The sequence below is a fragment of the Microcebus murinus genome, chromosome 19, assembly GCF_040939455.1.
Source record: "Microcebus murinus isolate Inina chromosome 19, M.murinus_Inina_mat1.0, whole genome shotgun sequence".
In the NCBI taxonomy this organism is placed as follows: Eukaryota; Metazoa; Chordata; class Mammalia; order Primates; family Cheirogaleidae; genus Microcebus; species Microcebus murinus.
Genome location: NC_134122.1, coordinates 30,543,724 through 30,560,943, shown reverse-complemented (window position 1 = coordinate 30,560,943; position 17,220 = coordinate 30,543,724). Strand labels below are relative to the sequence as shown.

Here is a 17,220-nt window from a genome sequence, read left to right as displayed (position 1 = left end):
GCACAATAATCATTAGCTACCTAGGCCAGGCGCGGTTGCTCATGCCTGTAATCCTAGCACTCTGGGAGGCCCTGAAGGGAGGATCGCTCAAAGTCAGGAGTGTGAAACCAGCCCCAGCAAGAGCAAGACCCCATCTATACTAAAAATAGAAAGAAATTAATTGGCCAACTAAAAATATATAGAAAAAAATTAGCCAGGCATGGTGGCGCATGCCTGTAGTCCCAGCTGCTCGGGAGGCTGAGGCAGCAGGATTGCTTAAGCCCAGGAGTTTGAGGTTGCAGTGAGCTAGGCTGAAGCCACAGCACTCTAGTCTAGGTGACAGAGTGAGACTCTGTCTCAAAAAGCAATAAAAACAATAAAAACAATAATAATTAGCTATCTAGAGCGGGAATGCCCAAGACGCCGAGGCAACCCAAGTGGCACTCAGGAATGCTACGACACTAAGAATGCTACAGCCACTGGCCACCGACCACGCCTCCCGGATTCCCGCGTGCGCGGGGGAGGGCCGGTTCGCGCGATCTGATTGGGCATCTCGGAGAGGGGCGGGGCCCAAAGGAGGCGGGTCTTCCGGCCGACTCCACCGCTGTTGCTAGGGGAAACAGCCGCAGGGCGGCGGAAGTAGCTGAGGACCTGCTGCAGTTGGCGAGGCGGGAGCGCGGAAACGATGGCTGTCATGGCGGCCTCGGGGCCCGGGTGTCGTACCTGGTGCTTGTGTCCCGAGGTGCCATCCGCCACCTTCTTCACTGCGCTGCTCTCGCTGCTGGTGTCCGGGCCCCGCCTGTTCCTGCTGCAGCCGCCCCTGGCGCCCTCGGGCCTCTCACTGAAGTCGGAGGCCCTGCGCAACTGGCAAGGTGAGCAGGGGCGGGGCCGGGATCTCGGGGCGAGCCTCTTTCCTCTGACCTCGCGGGTGCCTCGGCGCCAGCCTCACCGCCAGTCTGCCGCTGTCTCCGTGAGCAACGCTGTTCTCCCCACCCGGGGGACCAGCCTCCAGCACCGTCTCTGGCTCCCCATATTCCTCGTCTTTGTCTCTGCAGAGTCCCCCCATCTTCGTCATCACTGTATGCTCTTCCCTACCCAAATTTGTTCCCATCCCTGTCGCCACCAGACTGGTCAAGGCACCAAACCCATTCGCTCTCCGGGGATAAGGATTTTTCCTTTTCCCCCTCCTGTTTCTTATACCCACCTATGTATGCTTTAGACCTAAGCCCCACTGAAAAACATTTTTCTCCCACCTTTATCATAATAATTGAGGTTTGTCCGTGATTCCCTATAATCCCAAGTAAACGTCCTGACCTCTCGAAATTTGGAATCTCTTCCGCTTCTTCGTTTGTATCAGAATCCCGACTCCCATTTCCAGCTCATGGGGAGAGGGGGGGTGGGTGTCTTCTGCCTTTGGTGAGGTGTTTGTTTTCTCCAGGGGAGAGGAATTTTGCAGACCAATTAAGTATCAACATCCACTCTTAAAAGACGTTCATAGGCTCCATTTCTTCCTCATTTTCTGGGGAGGAATATAGGAAATTGATTATAGCTCTTGCTGTTTTGTGAAACACACACATACGTTAATGTTCATTTAACCCTCACAACCATCCCATGATGGAGGCTTTATTGGTGCCCATGACTGAGAGTGAGTCTTAATGCAGAGAATTACATAGCTGTTAAGTCATACAATTGAGACAGGAACTATCTCAAAAAGATTTTTCTTTTTTTCCCCCCTTTTTATTAATTTATTTTTATTTCATTATATTTTTCTACCTGACCATCAGAGACAGGTTTTTCTTTTTATTTTGTGATATTTTGGAACTAAAGCCTTGGAGTATATAATCTACAAATCATACAGAGTTGCTTCTGGAATCTTTTCACATTTATATTTGAAATTTCAGTTTTGGAAGTACCTAACAAATAATGAAGTACTCTTCAGATAATGAGACCTTCCGGAGACAGCCTGACTGAGGTATATGGTTCCATAGCCTGCTTCCCTGCTCACATCCAAAACTGTTCCTCGCCACCCTAGATACACCTCCTCATAGACAGAAGCAAAATGCCAGCCTAACCTGAATCTCCTTTTTTTTCCTTTGGTTCACAGCTTCCCTAGGTGTGGGTTTCATGGACACGTGGGCATTAGATATATCAGGGACATTTGAAGGCCTCAAGCTTCACTCTCTTACCTTATAATGAAGAAACTGAAACAGAAGGCCTGTAACTTGACTAAGCTCAGCCAGCCTTTACATGGTAGAGCCAAGGTTCCACTCCAAGTCTTAGACTCTCAAGTCCAATATTACTGTTACTGTCAATTCATTGGTCTCCCTCCTTCAGTTTAGTGTTTTGGCCTGCAGGGACATAAACATGCATAAAGATAACCAACTGCTTTTAGGAAAATAAAAGTAGGATTCTTTCCTGTCTCATTGCACATAAAGCATCACTCTAACTATAAGATTGGATAAGTCCTTTCAAGGAAGACTTCTGATTGCTATATTATTAATGATAGTTTTATAATTCTTATAGCTGTAAAATAATTCATGGTCCCTTTTTTCTTCCTCTGAACAGCCACTATGGAAGGAGAGGTCAGGATTACAGCTGAGGAGACTGGCACACAGAGTGTTAAGTGACACCCACTCAATCCACCCTGAAGCTGTTACAATTAATTAACACTCAAACTGCCCAGTGAGGTAGGTCAGTATTAAAACCTAAAAAAGGATTATAAAGCACTTTACAAATTCAGAGGCCACCCCATGCCAAAAAGTATTCAAGTCAGACACTTATGAGACTTGCTCCAGGTCTGGGAAAGAGCAGGGATTAGACATTCATGCCTCTCTTTTGACTCTTTGGGTCCTTCATGGTTGCCCCTCTCCCCCTCCCCCCAGCCCCCCACTGCTTATGCTTCCCCTGATTTTCACTGGCTTGAAGTTCTCTAACATGGGGGCTGCTCTCCCGTTCCTAGGTGGCTTATAACCTGACTTTCCCTCCTTGGAGCAACCTAGCATCAGGCCTCTAACCAAGCTCCCTCTTCAGTTTACAGGCTAGTGACCTACATCTTTGTCTATGAGAATCCGATCTCCCTGCTCTGTGGTGCCATCATCATCTGGCGCTTCGCTGGCAATTTTGAAAGAACTGTGGGCACCGTCCGCCACTGCTTCTTCACCTTGATCTTCGCCATCTGCTCTGCTATCATCTTCCTGTCGTTTGAGGCTGTGTCATCACTGTCAAAGCTCGGGGAGGTGGAGGATGCCAGAGGTTTCACCCCGGTGGCTTTTGCCATGCTGGGAGTCACGTCTGTCCGCTCCCGGATGAGGAGGGCTCTGGTGTTTGGTGTGGTTGTGCCCTCAGTCCTGGTGCCATGGCTCCTGCTGGGCGCCTCTTGGCTCATTCCGCAGACCTCTTTCCTCAGTAACGTCTGTGGACTTTCAATTGGGCTAGCATGTATCCTTTCTAAAAGAGATTGTAGAATGATGCCATGCCAAAGGGTGAACTGGGTTGGAGGATTTGGGGTGTCAAGTAGACGGAATCTTGGGCTCAGCTCTAGGCAACCCAGGGTCCAGCTTCAGCTGTGAAAACCACGTAGCCTTAGGCAGTTCACTTCCCCCCTCTGAACCAGAATTTTCTCGTCTGGAAAATACCAACACAGTACTGTCAGTTAATAGAATATGTTGATTGGATTTTTTGTTTTTATAAACTGAGGTGTAAACCTACATTTCACTAATCATGCTAAGAGATTTCATTGGAAGAATCTGAGGTACCCATAAGTTGGAGATGGTCCATGAAAGGAATGGGAAACAGATTTGTTTGGTTTTGTTAGGTTTTTCTCAGAAAAGAAAAATGAAAGAAAGATGGGCTTTTACCATATGGGTGGTTAGAAACTTAAGATAAGCCTTACAGCCTTTGTAAAAATATTCTGGTAATTAGAAAAGAAAAATTTGAATGCAAAGTAGGGTTATTTTTTAAACATCAAAACTAGTCGTGTTGTCCGGGCGCGGTGGCTCACGCCTGTAATCCTATCACCCTGGGAGGCTGAGGTGGGCAGATCCTTTGAGCTCAGGAGTTCGAGAACAGCCTGAGCAAGAGCAAGATCCTGTCTCTACTAAAAATAGAAACAAATTAATTGGCCAACTAAAACTATATAGAAAAAATTAGCCAGGCATGGTGGTGCATGCCTGTAGTCCCAGCTATTCAGGAGGCTGAGGCAGGAGGATTGCTTAAGCCCCCAGAGTTTGAGGTTGCTGTGAGCTAGGCTGATGCCATGGCACTCTAGCCCGGGCAACAGACTGTCTAAAAAAAAAATCAAAACAACTGGTCGTGTTGAGGATTAGACAAGGTACACTCCTGAAATCTCTTATAATTTAAGATTCTATAAGCTATTATAGTAGGTAGTTATAAATACAGGTGATTGGTAACATACCTTTTATTTTTAAATTTTAATTTAACTTTGTTGATTTTAAACCTTTATCTTATAAAAATTTAAAACTATAAACTCCCTTGCACATACTACTTTATCTGTTTCCTACAATGTTTGATATGTTGTGTTTTCATTATCACTCAGGAAAAATATTTCCTAATTTTTTTGGGATTTCTTCTTTGATCCAAAGATGATTTTTAAGTAAGATGTTTAATTTCTAAATATTTGGAGATTGTCCAGATTTCTTTTTGCTATTGATTTCTACTGTAATTTCATGTGGTCAGAGAACATTCTTTGTACAATTGCCGTTCTTTTAAATAGCTTCTGGCACAGCATGTGGTATATCTTGGTGAATGTTCTATGTGTGCTTGAAAAGAAAGTACATTCCATGATTGGTGAGTATAGTGTTTTGTATATCTCAGGTCAAGGTGTTGATTGATGTTCAAGTCTTCTATACCCTTACACTTGTTCTATCACTTTTTGAGAGAGGGCTGTCCAAATTTCCAAATACAGTTGTAGATTTGTCTGTTTTTGCCTTTCATTTCTGTTAGTTTCTGCTTCATGTAGTTTAAAGCTCTGTTATTGGAAATATATACAATTAGGATTATATGTTGTCTTAATTGATCCCTTATCATCATGAAATTGATCCTTTTAATCTCTGATAATATTTTTTACCCTAAAGTCTACATTGCTTGAAATTAATATAATTATTCTAGCTTTCTTACAATTAGGGTTTACATGGTCTATATTTTTTCATCCTTGTATTTTTAACATATTTGTATCATCATATTTAAAACATGTTTCTTTTTTTTTTTTTTTTTTTTTGAGACAGAGTCTCGCTTTGTTTGCCCAGGCTAGAGTGAGTGCCGTGGCGTCAGCCTAGCTCACAGCAACCTCAAACTCCTGGGCTCAAGCGATCCTTCTGCCTCAGCCTCCCGAGTAGCTGGGACTACAGGCATGTGCCACCATGCCCGGCTAATTTTTTTTTTTTTTATATATATATCAGTTGGCCAATTAATTTCTTTCTATTTATAGTAGAGACAGGGTCTCGCTCTTGCTCAGGCTGGTTTTGAACTCCTGACCTTGAGCAATCCGCCCGCCTCGGCCTCCCAGAGAGCTAGGATTACAGGCGTGAGCCACCGCGCCCGGCCTAAAACATGTTTCTTATGGATAGCGTATAGCTGGTCCTCCAATCTAAGAATCTCTGCCTATTAAATGATGTGCTGAGCCCATTTACATTTGGTGCAATTATTGATGTGGTTGGGTTTAAATCTATTAGCTTGCTATTTGTTCCAAGTGTTCTTTGTTCTTTTCTTTTCCCTCTCTTCCTGCCTTCAATTGCATATTTTTTTAGTATTTAATCTTCTTCAGTTGCTTACTAGCTATAACTCATTGTTATATTTTTTAATGGTTGCTTTAGAGCTTACATTTATGCATTTTTAGTTTATCACAGACTACTTTCAAATGATATACCACTTTATATATAATGTAAGAATATTACAGTATTGTATTTTTATTTTCCTTTTCATCTTTTGCATTCTTGTCATGTTTTGCTTCTACCTATGTTATAAAACTTCACGATACATTGCTATTACTTTTGTTTTAAATAATTTTATCTTTTAAAATTAAAATACAAGCAGACGTTTACCCACATATCTACCATTTTAGTTTGTGCAGATTTCTAGTTCACATTTATGTAGATCCAAGTTTCCATATGGTGTCATTTTCCTTTAGCCTGAAGAACATCCTTTAACATTTCTTGTGTAACAGGTCTACTGGTGACAAATTCTCTTGGCTTTCAATTGTTAGAAAATGCTTTTATTTCACTAAATATAGAATTCTAGCCACCTCTGATCTCCCTGGACTCCTCTTTTAAATATGTCATTGCATTATCATCTGGTTTATTTGTCTCTGATGAGAAGTTAGTAACCATTTTTATTGTTCCTCTTTATGTAATGTGTTGATTTTTTCTGGCTTCTTTCATGGGTTTTTCTTTATCATTGGTTTTCAGCTTTTTAATTGTGATACACCTTGAGTTGGCTTTCTTTGTGTTTATCCTGCTTGGAGTTTATTGATCTTGGATATGTGAGTAGAATTTTCATCAAATCTGAGAAAACTTATGATCATTATTTCTTTTTTTAATTATTTTTTATTTTTAGTTGGCCAATTAATTTCTTCCTATTTTTAGTAGAATGGGGTCTTGCTCTTGATCAGGCTGCATTATTTCTTAATATTTTTTTCTATCCTATTTTCTCCTTTTTTTCTGGGACTCCAGTTACACATGTTTAGACTACTTAATATTGTTCAATGGGTAATGAGGCTCTGTTTATTTCTTTTTTTCCAGCCTTTTTCTACCTCTATGCTTCAGTTTGAACAGTTTCTGTTGCCCTTCCTTCAAGTTCAATGATCTTTTCTTCTGTAGTGTGTGATCTGCTGTTAAATCTCATTTCACATGTTATGTGTTTACATTTCATGTTTTTATTTCAGCTCAATAGTTTCCATTTGGTTCTTATAGTTTTCATTTCTATATAGCTTCTTTTATTATGTTTATATTTTCCTTTAAATACTTATATTTTTAAATACTTAATGTATTTATTTTTGTAATAACTGTTTTAAAGTCCTTGTCTATTAATACCATTTCTGGATCATTTGTTTCTATTGACTGATTTTCCTTCTGATTATGGACCCCATGGTAAACAGTTTACCCCAGGTAAACTGTTGCTTTGCATGTCTGGTAATTTTTTATTTTATGCTAGACACTGAATGCTGTATTATTGAGGGCTGAATTTTATTGTCTTCCTTTAAAGAGTGTTGATTTTTAATCTGATGGGGCAGTTAATTTACTTGAAGATTAGCTTGAAACTTGAGGCCTGTTTTTTAAGCTCTTTTAAAGAGAGTCTAGAATATGCCTTTATTCAGTGCTAATTTAGAATAAACTTTTTTTATTTTAGAGGTCTCTTCTCAATGCTCTCGGTGTTCAGTGAAATCTTTTCTCTCTGTCCAGTTGGAATGAGAGTATTTCCCTACCCTCTGTGAACTCCAGGAATTCTTAAACTCACCACTCCCCAATGGTCATTGGGTCTCTAGTAGCTATTCTTGCTTGTCTTGAGGAGTCTCAGCCTATGCACGTGCACCTTCTGATTCAGCGAAAGACTTGGAGCTCCTGTGCAGATTTCTAGAGCTCCTTTTCTAAGCAGCACCCTCCTCTCCATTACTCTGATCTGCAAATCCAGCCACTTCATCCTCCCTAAACTCTTTTTATCTGTCTCTCTGGCTCAGCAACAAATGCTACACTCCTGCTGCAGTTTGAAAAGTGCATCTGGGCAGAAAGCCAGCATGATCTTGGGGCTCAATTTATCTGTTTCCCTTTTCATAGGGGTCACAGGCCTGCGATGTTGGTTGTCCAAAGTCTGAAAAGAGTTGTTTTAACATAGTGTGTCCTGGTTTAGAGATATTTATGATGGGAGGACTAATCTATTAATAATATTATTATTTCATTAGAGTCAAGTGGAATAGATTCTTTTTTTTTTTTTTTTTTTTTTTTTTTGAGACAGAGTCTCGCTTTGTTGCCCAGGCTAGAGTGAGTGCCGTGGCGTCAGCCTAGCTCACAGCAACCTCAAACTCCTGGGCTCGAGTGATCCTTCTGCCTCAGCCTCCCGGGTAGCTGGGACTACAGGCATGCGCCACCATGCCCGGCTAATTTTTTATATATATATCAGTTGGCCAGTTAATTTCTTTCTATTTATAGTAGAGACGGGGTCTCGCTCTTGCTCAGGCTGGTTTTGAACTCCTGACCTTGAGCAATCCGCCCGCCTCGGCCTCCCAAGAGCTAGGATTACAGGCGTGAGCCACAGCGCCCGGCCTTGGAATAGATTCTTGAGATCGTTCTGAAGTCATCAGCCGTGGCAACTTATGACTTTCTGAAGCATTGGTCATCACCTATAGTTAGGAAATACACTGTCCTCTCTGAAAGTTGCAGGGGCATTTTTAGTTACAACAATAACTAGGTGCTATTGCCATTTAGTGACCAGTGGTCATGGACACTAAACATCTTGTAAAGAGTGAGACAGCCTAGCTTAGCAAAGAATTGTATTGCTGAAAATGCCAGTTGCATTCCGGTTAAGAATGCTCCTCGGGGAACACCTTTTTCATGGTGGTGCTTCCCTATAGCCTTCTCCCCACCACCACCTCTTTTGCCTACCTATTGCTACTCAGGATTTAGGGTTTGGCATCCACATTACGTCCTTAAGGAAAGCCTGCTTCAGTCTCCCTAGACTAGGTTAGTGTCCCTAGCATGGTCTTCTATAGATAAAATTTTGCTGGTCACCACTGATTCTACCCCAATTACTAATTCCTTGGTGCAGGCATATCATAAATGTCCAGTATTTAGGGAGAGGATATATGACTAAACGAAGGCTGAATCTTTGTGGCTGCCTAGGCAGAGGTGGGCTGACACAAGTCAGATGACCAGGATGCCATCAAGTCACTGGGGATGGTGACAGTGTGGATGGTACGCTGCCAAAGAGGCTTATGTCAAATTCACTTGGTCACTTGGAGGCAGGTGCTTTCCATTTGGGACAAAAGTACAAGAAGGTATTAGTCCCTCTGATGGCCTCCTGCCTCAACGCTCTACAAGGACAGAGGTGTGTGCTGGATTCTGTGATTGCAGTGGCTAGAAAAGCTCAAGAGATGGGATGGTTTGGCATAGGGGGAGGTGATGTGTTAACAGTCACCTGCCCTCCCCGACTGCTGGCCATGTTCCCCATGAGGTACGGTGGATAAAAACTTTGACTCTGGATTTCTTTTGACCTGGAAACTCCAGCTAGAGTTTGTGGTGGAATAAGCATTAATGCCTCTGTAGAGTAAGTGTGGGGACTGCATTCTTCCATGGGGGTGTTCAGCCCTTCTCACTTCTGCTGCCTCCAATTTTACTTAATAAGTCAACCTCAGATGGCCTCACATACTGCTATTCCCTCGACCTCTCAGAGCGAGTAGCACTGAAACTTGATCAGAAGTTCCCCTTCAGCCTCATGAGAAGGATATCCATGTTCAAGTATGTCTCGGGGTCTTCCGCCGAAAGAAGGGCAGCCCAGAGCCGGAAGTAAGTTACAAAACTCTGTAATCTTACTCTTAAAGTAACTTCGGGGCCTGTACAGGCTGTGGCTGGTTCAGTGCCATGGATAATAAAGGAATGGGGTGTGGGCAGACTTGAAAATCAGTGTTTTCTGAACACCTTGGATTTTGCCCAACTGCATCTGAGATAGGGATCGAGCAGGAACGAGAAAGGGAAGGCATTTGAGGACACTGACTCATAATCCCGAGTGACCGTGGACAGACTGGGCTGGAGTGACGCTATCTAATGCTGTTAACCACTCCTCAGCCTGACAAACACCCTGCACTAGGCTGTGGCCCTGATGAGAAGTACAGGCGGGCCACACAGCTGGCTAGGTTGCTTAGGAGAGGTACAGCCTGCCACCTGAGAGATAGGGTTTTCTTAGCCACCCAGCAAAGGCAGGTGAGGTTTACTGTTCTCCAATCCAGGCTCATGAACTCACACATGGAAAATGCAGGTAAGGCGCCAGGGCTCACGTAGCCTCGCTCCTTCATTTTACAGAGGAGGCCAAGGAGGACCAGGGTCTTCCTGACACATAGGTTACCTGTGTGTCCAGGTAACAGTGTCAGGAGGAGAGCCCAGGTGGAAGTGAGTCTGCTGCAGTGGGTCGTCCTCCCTCCCTTAAAGGCAGGGAGGGTTACTGGGAAAAAGAGAAATGCAGACTCACCTATTTCACTTTGGTCAAGTAATTCCTGGGGTCTATGTGTAGTGGAGACTATAAACTTAGAAATGAGTGTTTTGTGTTTTTTCATTGTTCTCATAGAATCTTGCGAGGGCTTCAGGGCCTTGGGTCCAAACCCTCACCTCGGGAGGGAGTCCCCTCTGTAATAGCTGATGGTGGCAGCCAGCCATACCTCACCTCCAGTGACTGCCACATGCCCTCCAGGACTCCCCCTGACTAGAAAGTTCGTCCACAGTGAATTATATTCGGCCTTTCTGAGGCTGCTACACGCCAGTGCCAGGCCTGATCCTGCCCCAACATGATAGGCAGATCTGGCGGGGTGGGGGATAGTGGCCCTTTCTGTTTTTTCTGTGTTCCTCACGTGGCGTGGTGTCTGACCCCTCATTGCCTACGCTTGCTGTAAATAGCTAGAATAGAACATTATGTTTCGGGCAGCTTGACAGTGGGTCACGGGTCATGGACAGCATTCTTAGACACAGTTTATTTTGGCAGTGAGGTGACCTTTTGTATAGCTGTCTCCTCTGAGGCTCTTGTTGGGAAATTCGTTTTTTAGTCCCACAAGAAGTGCTGTTACATGAGTATCCTGTGCCTAGACTTAAGTACCTGATTTATAAGATTGAGTTTTAATTGAAATGTATACAGATATAATCCATTCACTTAATACAAACATCAGTGGTGTTGACATCCACTCCCCATATTTGAACTTTGCACAAAAGTTCAGAAGACAGCTGAGTAGGGTGGCACGTGCCTATAGTCCCAGCTATTTGGGAGGCTGGGGCTGGAGGATTGCATAAGCCCAGGAGTTCAAGGCTGTAATGCCCAACGATTGTGCCTGTAAACAGCCTCTACACTCCAGCCTGGGTGACAGAGTGAGATGTCATCTCTAAAAAGATAATAAAATTTTTATTTTTAATGTTCAGAGAGGACAAAACCCTTAGAATGTGTCTCCATTCCTAGACCCAGCCATGTGTGTCTGGTGGGATCTTTAAGCTCTCAGCACAGATAGCTGCCCATGTCTGTCTCATGGGTTCTGGGCAGTCAGGAGTTTGAGTTGCTAGCCTTCACACCTGAAGTCACAGGTAGAAAATTTCATAGCAGACAGGGCCTGGCCCAAGCCCTATGTTATCTATTAGAGTGCCTCCTCCGTCCCCAGAGGTGGATCTGTTCTCTGAGCAGAACTGGTGTACCAGCCACAGACTCATGGGACTGACTGGGCCCTTGCTTCTCTGGGCATCTGTTTTGTTTTGGTTAAGGTTAGCCTTGCTCCCTACTTAGTACACAGAGCTAGTCACGGAAAACGTGCAGGGTACGTTGCACGGTAAACGGGGCTCAGCTCCCCTTTTGGCTCTTGTTAACAACAAGATCCTTTGATGTTGGCATTACTAGCTGAATAACTGTTTTCTCACTTGTTCATTCCAGGCTGAACCCTGTGCCCGGCTCCTATCCCACACAGAGCTGCCACCCTCACCTGTCCTCCAGCCACCCCATCACGCAGATGCAGCATGCCAGTGGTCAGAAACTAGCTTCTTGGCCCACTTGCACTCCTGGGCACATGCCCAACCTGCCCCCCTACCAGCCTGCCTCCGGCCTGTGTTACGTGCAGAACCATTTTGGTCCCAACCCCAACTCCTCCAGTGTCTACCCAGCTTCTGCGGTAACCTCCCTGGGGGTCCAGCCCCCTGCCCCTGTCAGCTGCCCTGGCACAGTGTATTCCGGGGCCCTGGGCACTCCTGGGGCTGCAGGCTCCAAGGAGTCTTCAAGGGTCCCCATCCCCTGAGAGAATTTCTGGGGAAGTTATCTCCTATCTTGGCTTTCTGAAGAAGGTCTCTTGTGAGCTAAGATTTTCCTGACAAATTATTTATTGAACACCTCTATGTGCCAGGCTCCGTGTTGAGTACTTTGATAAATGTCCCTATTTCAGTCTCATTTGTGCTCATGGCAGCTTTGTGAAGTACCATTTACTGTTGCCAGTTTACAGATGCATAAGGTGAGACAGTCTGTGCCTGCATCGAGTCACGTGGCTCTTGGAGCAGCACTGCCAGGCTTCGTGGTCCCAGGTCCCAGCCTCCTCCCAGAAAACACACGGGAGAAAAGGGCAGTGGCTGTCAGTGGCTATTTTCAGCTCCACTATCCTTCCTGCCCTCGTGTGCTGTTCTCTTGGTTATAGTGTCCCTGTGTCCGTGTCTCTGCCCTTCAGGAACTCCCAGCTGGTGTGTGCTTGGCAGTCCCCAGGCCTTTGTAGCGTATCTCCCCTCTGCAGTCCCCCTACCCAGACTCTTCTGTCCCAGAAGTGGAGAGACGGTCCCACGTGAGCCACAGCAGCATGCTGGTGGGTCCACGGTGTTGATTACCTTTGTATAAAGAAATAGCCTCTGACCTGCGCTGGTGGAGTGTGCTTCATTTGTGGTCTGGCTGGGGAAGACGGGGAGCACAGAGACTTGAGTGTTGGCTCTGTGTGGCATGGTGGCGGAGAGGAGAGATGCACCAGGATGGGGCCAGGCAGACAAACTGTGCCTGGCGGGCCAAGGGGGAGGTCTCGAGGGGAGCGAGTTGCAAAGGTGGGCGACCCTGAGATGGGCAACCCCAGGCAGCCACTGCTGCCCCCCAGGGAGCAGGGGGTGTTGCCAGAGCTTAGGAGCTGGGACTACAGTGACAAGAGCTGCTGGCAGGACAGCACGCCAAGCAATGGCACTGGCAGCGTTGTCACCTGAAGCAAGAGGGAGGGAAGAAGAAGAGCCCTGGCTTACCATCGATGTCTCCCATTGGCCAGATAAACCAGGAGCCAGTTGGCAAAGGAGCCCAGGAAATGTCATGGTATGGGGCAACCCCTCTGTAAGGCAGGGCAGGCCGAAGAGGATGTCAAGAAGGCGTGCCAGCTGCCAGGTGTTTGCAGAGACCTAACAAAGCATGGCTTTCATTTGTTCAGAAGCTGGACAGCCCCCTATGGGCTGGCTTTCCAATAGATCCTAGGTTTTCAGAGGCAGGTAAGACACGGGACCCCAAATCTACCCAGCCTGGTAAAGGTGGGACAGCAACAGGCACACACCTGGGCAGCCTCTGAGACATGAGCAAGAAGGTACCTGCACTGGCGCGAGGGGGTGGGAGGATGAGGTGAGACCACGATACCTGAGCTGCGTTGGGAAGTAGAGTTTGCAGCCGAGGAACTGGGTGCCCAGATTCCCGCTGAGATTTGTCACAGAGCAAGTCTGGCAGGGCCCAGCTTGGGGCTTCTGACTCCAGCCACACCCAGCACCTTTCCCAAAATGTCACTTGGAGAACACAGACAGTGTGTGTTCTTAGACATGTTCCTCTGCTCCAATCCCAGGCCTGTACCCAGAAGCGGGTGAAAGGGGAAAACTATCATGTTCTGCATTCCAGAAACCTCTTCCCTCCCACCCCAGGCAAGGCAGGACACTGCAGCCAGAGAAGCTTCCAGGCCTCGTCAGTTTCCTTGCTCAGCCAGATGAGGGCAGCAGAGCAGCAGAATCAGGCTCTGCTATCTGCACATCTTCCCTGGGGCAGGCCTGCCCCATAGCTCAAGGGTGATAGGAGGAAAAAGGAAAAAGCCTTGCTCTTGAACTCTAAGAACCAGTACTATGAGGGAAGCAGGTTTGCAGATACCACAGCGCAAGATGAAGGCTGTGAGAGCCATGTATGCTCAACCCTTCGAGGTTTTGTTCCTTCACACATCTGTTCATTCATTCGCTTTTTCATTTAAAGAATACTTTGTGAGTAACTACAAGTTCCAGGCCTGTGCTAGGCCTTGGTGCATGAAGATAAGAAAGGACAAACCTTGCCTTTGAAGCACTCAGAGTTCATCAAGGACAACATGCTACGTGGAGAGAGGAAGAGGAGCGTACGTGCAAAGGTGCTGTGGGAGCCTCCCTAGGAGGATGAGAGGAGAGACTTCCCAGAGTAGAGTCAACCAAGCCAGGGCTGGGGCCCAGGAGACAGAGGGTCACAGTAGGCAGCACAGAGAATGTGAGTATGGCGCCTGGGGAGGGGAGGTAGGGAAGAAATGGCTGCAGTAGCCTAAGCTGGAAGAGAGGAGGCCGAGCCTGAGACACTGGCAGTGGGGTTGGACAGGCAGAAACGGCAGCCTGGAGCACAAAGCCACTTTCAGGGGACACATGGTGTGTGGCAGAGCTGAGGGGGTATGCACAAATTGTGCTATCCACGGCTTCTCCCTGCCTGAAAGTACTGCTCCACCCTCAGGTGAGTGAGTAGCATGGGGCAGGGCCCAGAGCAGCTTGGAGGCAGGACCACCTCTGTAGGATGAGGTCTGCAAGCATGGGAGAGGGGTGGGAGGGAACTGGCCTTGGTGTTGGGTGCTGGACCCTTGGCTTCTTGAGCTCTGATATGTCACTCTGCCTGGACAACTGCCAGCTGCAAGAGTAGCCCCCTAAGCTGGACCTGAAGCTGGCCTCTGGGCCATCCTTGGAACAGGTGATAGGCCACCTAGGATCTTCCTCCACAGTCCTGTCTTGAGCTGAGCCCCCTTCCCCACCACCTTGGCCAAGAACCCCCAGAAAGGTCTCCAAAGGTTTGCATGCCCAACCCTGCCATTATGTCATGGCCAAGTCACTTCTAGCCTCTTAGACGGAACTCCTCCTCCTCCTCCTCCTGGGGGTCTGGCTGCAGGCCCTCAGCGGCCAAGGGACAGGTGGGCTTTGGTGTCCTTGGATGGGAAAATTAGCACTTTCTGCCCATAGAGGTGGCTCTGGGACAGCTCTGGCCTTCCTAGCGCTCAAGGTAGTTGGAGGCACGCAGGGCCCACACAAGCACACGCACACACACATACCCTACATGGGCACAGACACAAACATTTTGACCTCACAAATCTGGACCCTCACTCACACAACAATTCAAGTTCAAATAGGTAGATATCCACCCACAAAAATGCCACATTTGTTACGGCAGCCCTGGGAAACCACCACATGCAGGTTCATCTCCTCAGGGCGCTGTGCTTAGCTCAAGATCCATGGGAGCAACCCGTGGAGCCCTGGCCAGCACTCAAGGCCCCCAAGTGTCAGGGTACCCAAGTGGCTGCAGTCACCGCTGGAGTTCAGAAGGCCAGAAGAGGGAACTGGTCTGTAGGCAGGGTGAGGGGGTGCATGTGTCACATTGGGCACCTTGATTCTGAGGTCCAGGGGCGTCTGTAGGCAGAGATGGCCTGGGGCACTGGGAACAGGTGAATGCTACACCCCAGACCCTAGAGAGTCTAAGCAGAGGCCTTCAGCGGCCTGCCTTGAGCCTGTGAGAACAAGCTCTGCCAAGGAGCTTCAGGGGAGGGCCTGGAATTGCTAGCAGCTCTGATTAGAAGTCGGAGGGATGTAATCCTAGCACTCCGGGAGGCCGAGGCTTGCCAATCCCTCAAGGTCAGGAGTTTGAAACCAGCCTGAGCAAGAGCGAGACCCTGTCTTTATTCAAAATAGAAAGAAATTAATTGGCGAACTAAAAATATATATAGAAAAAATTAGCCGGGCATGGTGGTGCATGCCTGTAGTCCCAGCTACTCGGGAGGCTGAGGCAGGAGGATCACTTGAGGCCAGGAGTTTGAGGTTGCTGTGAGCTAGGCTGACGCCACAGCACTCTAGCCCAGGCAACACAGTGAGACTGTCTCAAAAAAAAAAGAAAAAAGAAAAAAGAAGTCGGAGGGAGGCCTCCAGGGCTCCTGCAGCCTCTTCCTGGCTGTGAGGCCTTGGGCCAGGCACTCAGCTTCTCTGGGCCTCAGCCAATCATAAAGTAGGTGGGGGGAAAGGGAAATTTAAAAAAAATTTTTTTAATAAAAAGGGAGAATCATGCCTGCCTAACAGAGGAGAGATTATACACGTAAGAGACAGGGGCAGGTAAAAAAAATGCTTCTCTCTAGTGTTTGGAGAGCAAGTTACCCAGCCTCCTGGAGCTTCTATTGCCTCCCTGAAGCATGGAAATAATAATCCCTGCCTTTGACACCTTAACTGCCATGTGAGTTGTATTTAACTCACGCTAGTTTTGAGTCTGGGACCTCGTGAAGCATATGTAACTCACATGTCTCTACCTTGGGAGCCGCATGTACTATTTTTCAAGTTGCATACAACTCACTCACGGAAAACAATAAGAAAATAACAAACTTGTCATTAAATTAGAAAGGATTGTTTTGTTTTCAAAGTTTTTATTCTATTTTTGTAATAAAACACCATGGCCCCAAGGAAAACTTTTTTTTCTAGTGTGGCAGTGAATGTGTTGAAGTGAGGGATGTTAGAGTAAGGGACAGAGGCACCTGGCGCGACGTGTACTCAGTAAGCACAGCTTTTATGGGTGGTGAGAGGACTGTCCTCCTGGTGGCACGTTCTATCAATTTGTGGTCGCCTCCTCCGGTAGGTCTCTGTCTACCATACTACAGACTCCTTGGCGACAGGGACTGTCTGGCTTTGATCCTCAGCCCCAAAGCCTGGCACTCACTCATTCCCTGGGTATCTACTGAGCACCTACTGTGTACTGGGCGCTATTCCAGGGGCTGGTCATGCTACAGAGAACAAGGTGGCCAAATGCCTCCCTCCAAAGAGGGAGAAAGACAGCAAGCAGACTAATAAACAAGAAAAATAGGAGACATGAGATAAAATATGCTATGAGATAAAATACAAGTGACAAGTCCAGTGCAGACCATTAAAACAAGACAGTGAGAAATAGAAAGCAGTGACTGTAAATCCAGGAAGGCCTACCCGAGGGGACAACATTTCTGCTGAGACTCCAAGGAGCAGCAGTGAGAGAAGCCAGACGAGGATCTTCCAGGAAGACAGAATCCTAGCACTCTGGGAGGCTGAGGCAGGAGAATCGCTTGAGGTCAGGAGTTAGAGACCAGCCTGAGCAAGAGTGAGACCCCTGTCTCTTTACTAAGAGTAGAAAGAAATTAGCCAGGCAACTAAAAATAGAAAAAAGGGCAGAGAGCCAGGTGGGCATGGGCTCAGCATGTTCACCAAAAACAATGACAATTAAGTGGCTGGGGGAGTTTGACAAGGGGTGATGTATACAGCAGGTGCTCAATATGTGTCT

General features: G+C 46.7%; 1 protein-coding gene across 2 annotated transcripts; it reads left to right on the top strand.

Moving 5' to 3' along the window:
- The first annotated feature begins 594 nt into the window (after positions 1 to 594).
- Positions 595 to 12,561, top strand: RHBDD2 (rhomboid domain containing 2). 2 transcript variants are annotated; one of them, XM_012759398.2, is made up of 4 exons: positions 595 to 851; positions 3,010 to 3,417; positions 9,341 to 9,491; positions 11,605 to 12,561. In XM_012759398.2, the coding sequence occupies exons 1-4, from the start codon at positions 665 to 667 to the stop codon at positions 11,960 to 11,962; spliced, it is 1,104 nt and encodes a 367-aa protein (XP_012614852.1). In that variant the 5' UTR covers positions 595 to 664; the 3' UTR covers positions 11,963 to 12,561. The 2 variants fall into 2 exon arrangements, with proteins under 2 accessions (XP_012614852.1, XP_075851484.1); XM_075995369.1 differs by lacking the exon at positions 3,010 to 3,417 and having other exon boundaries at positions 9,377 to 9,491.
- The last annotated feature ends 4,659 nt before the right edge of the window (positions 12,562 to 17,220 follow it).

What these genes read in the sequence shown, in the direction of transcription:
- RHBDD2 (XM_012759398.2), top strand. Translation starts at nt 665, where the DNA reads ATGGCTGTCATGGCGGCCTCGGGGCCCGGGTGTCGTACCTGGTGCTTG. An exon ending in ACTTTCAATTGGGCTAGCAT is followed by an intron (nt 3,418 to 9,340) that starts GTATCCTTTCTA and finishes AGTCAACCTCAG; the next exon opens with ATGGCCTCACATACTGCTAT. An exon ending in AGGGCAGCCCAGAGCCGGAA is followed by an intron (nt 9,492 to 11,604) that starts GTAAGTTACAAA and finishes TGTTCATTCCAG; the next exon opens with GCTGAACCCTGTGCCCGGCT.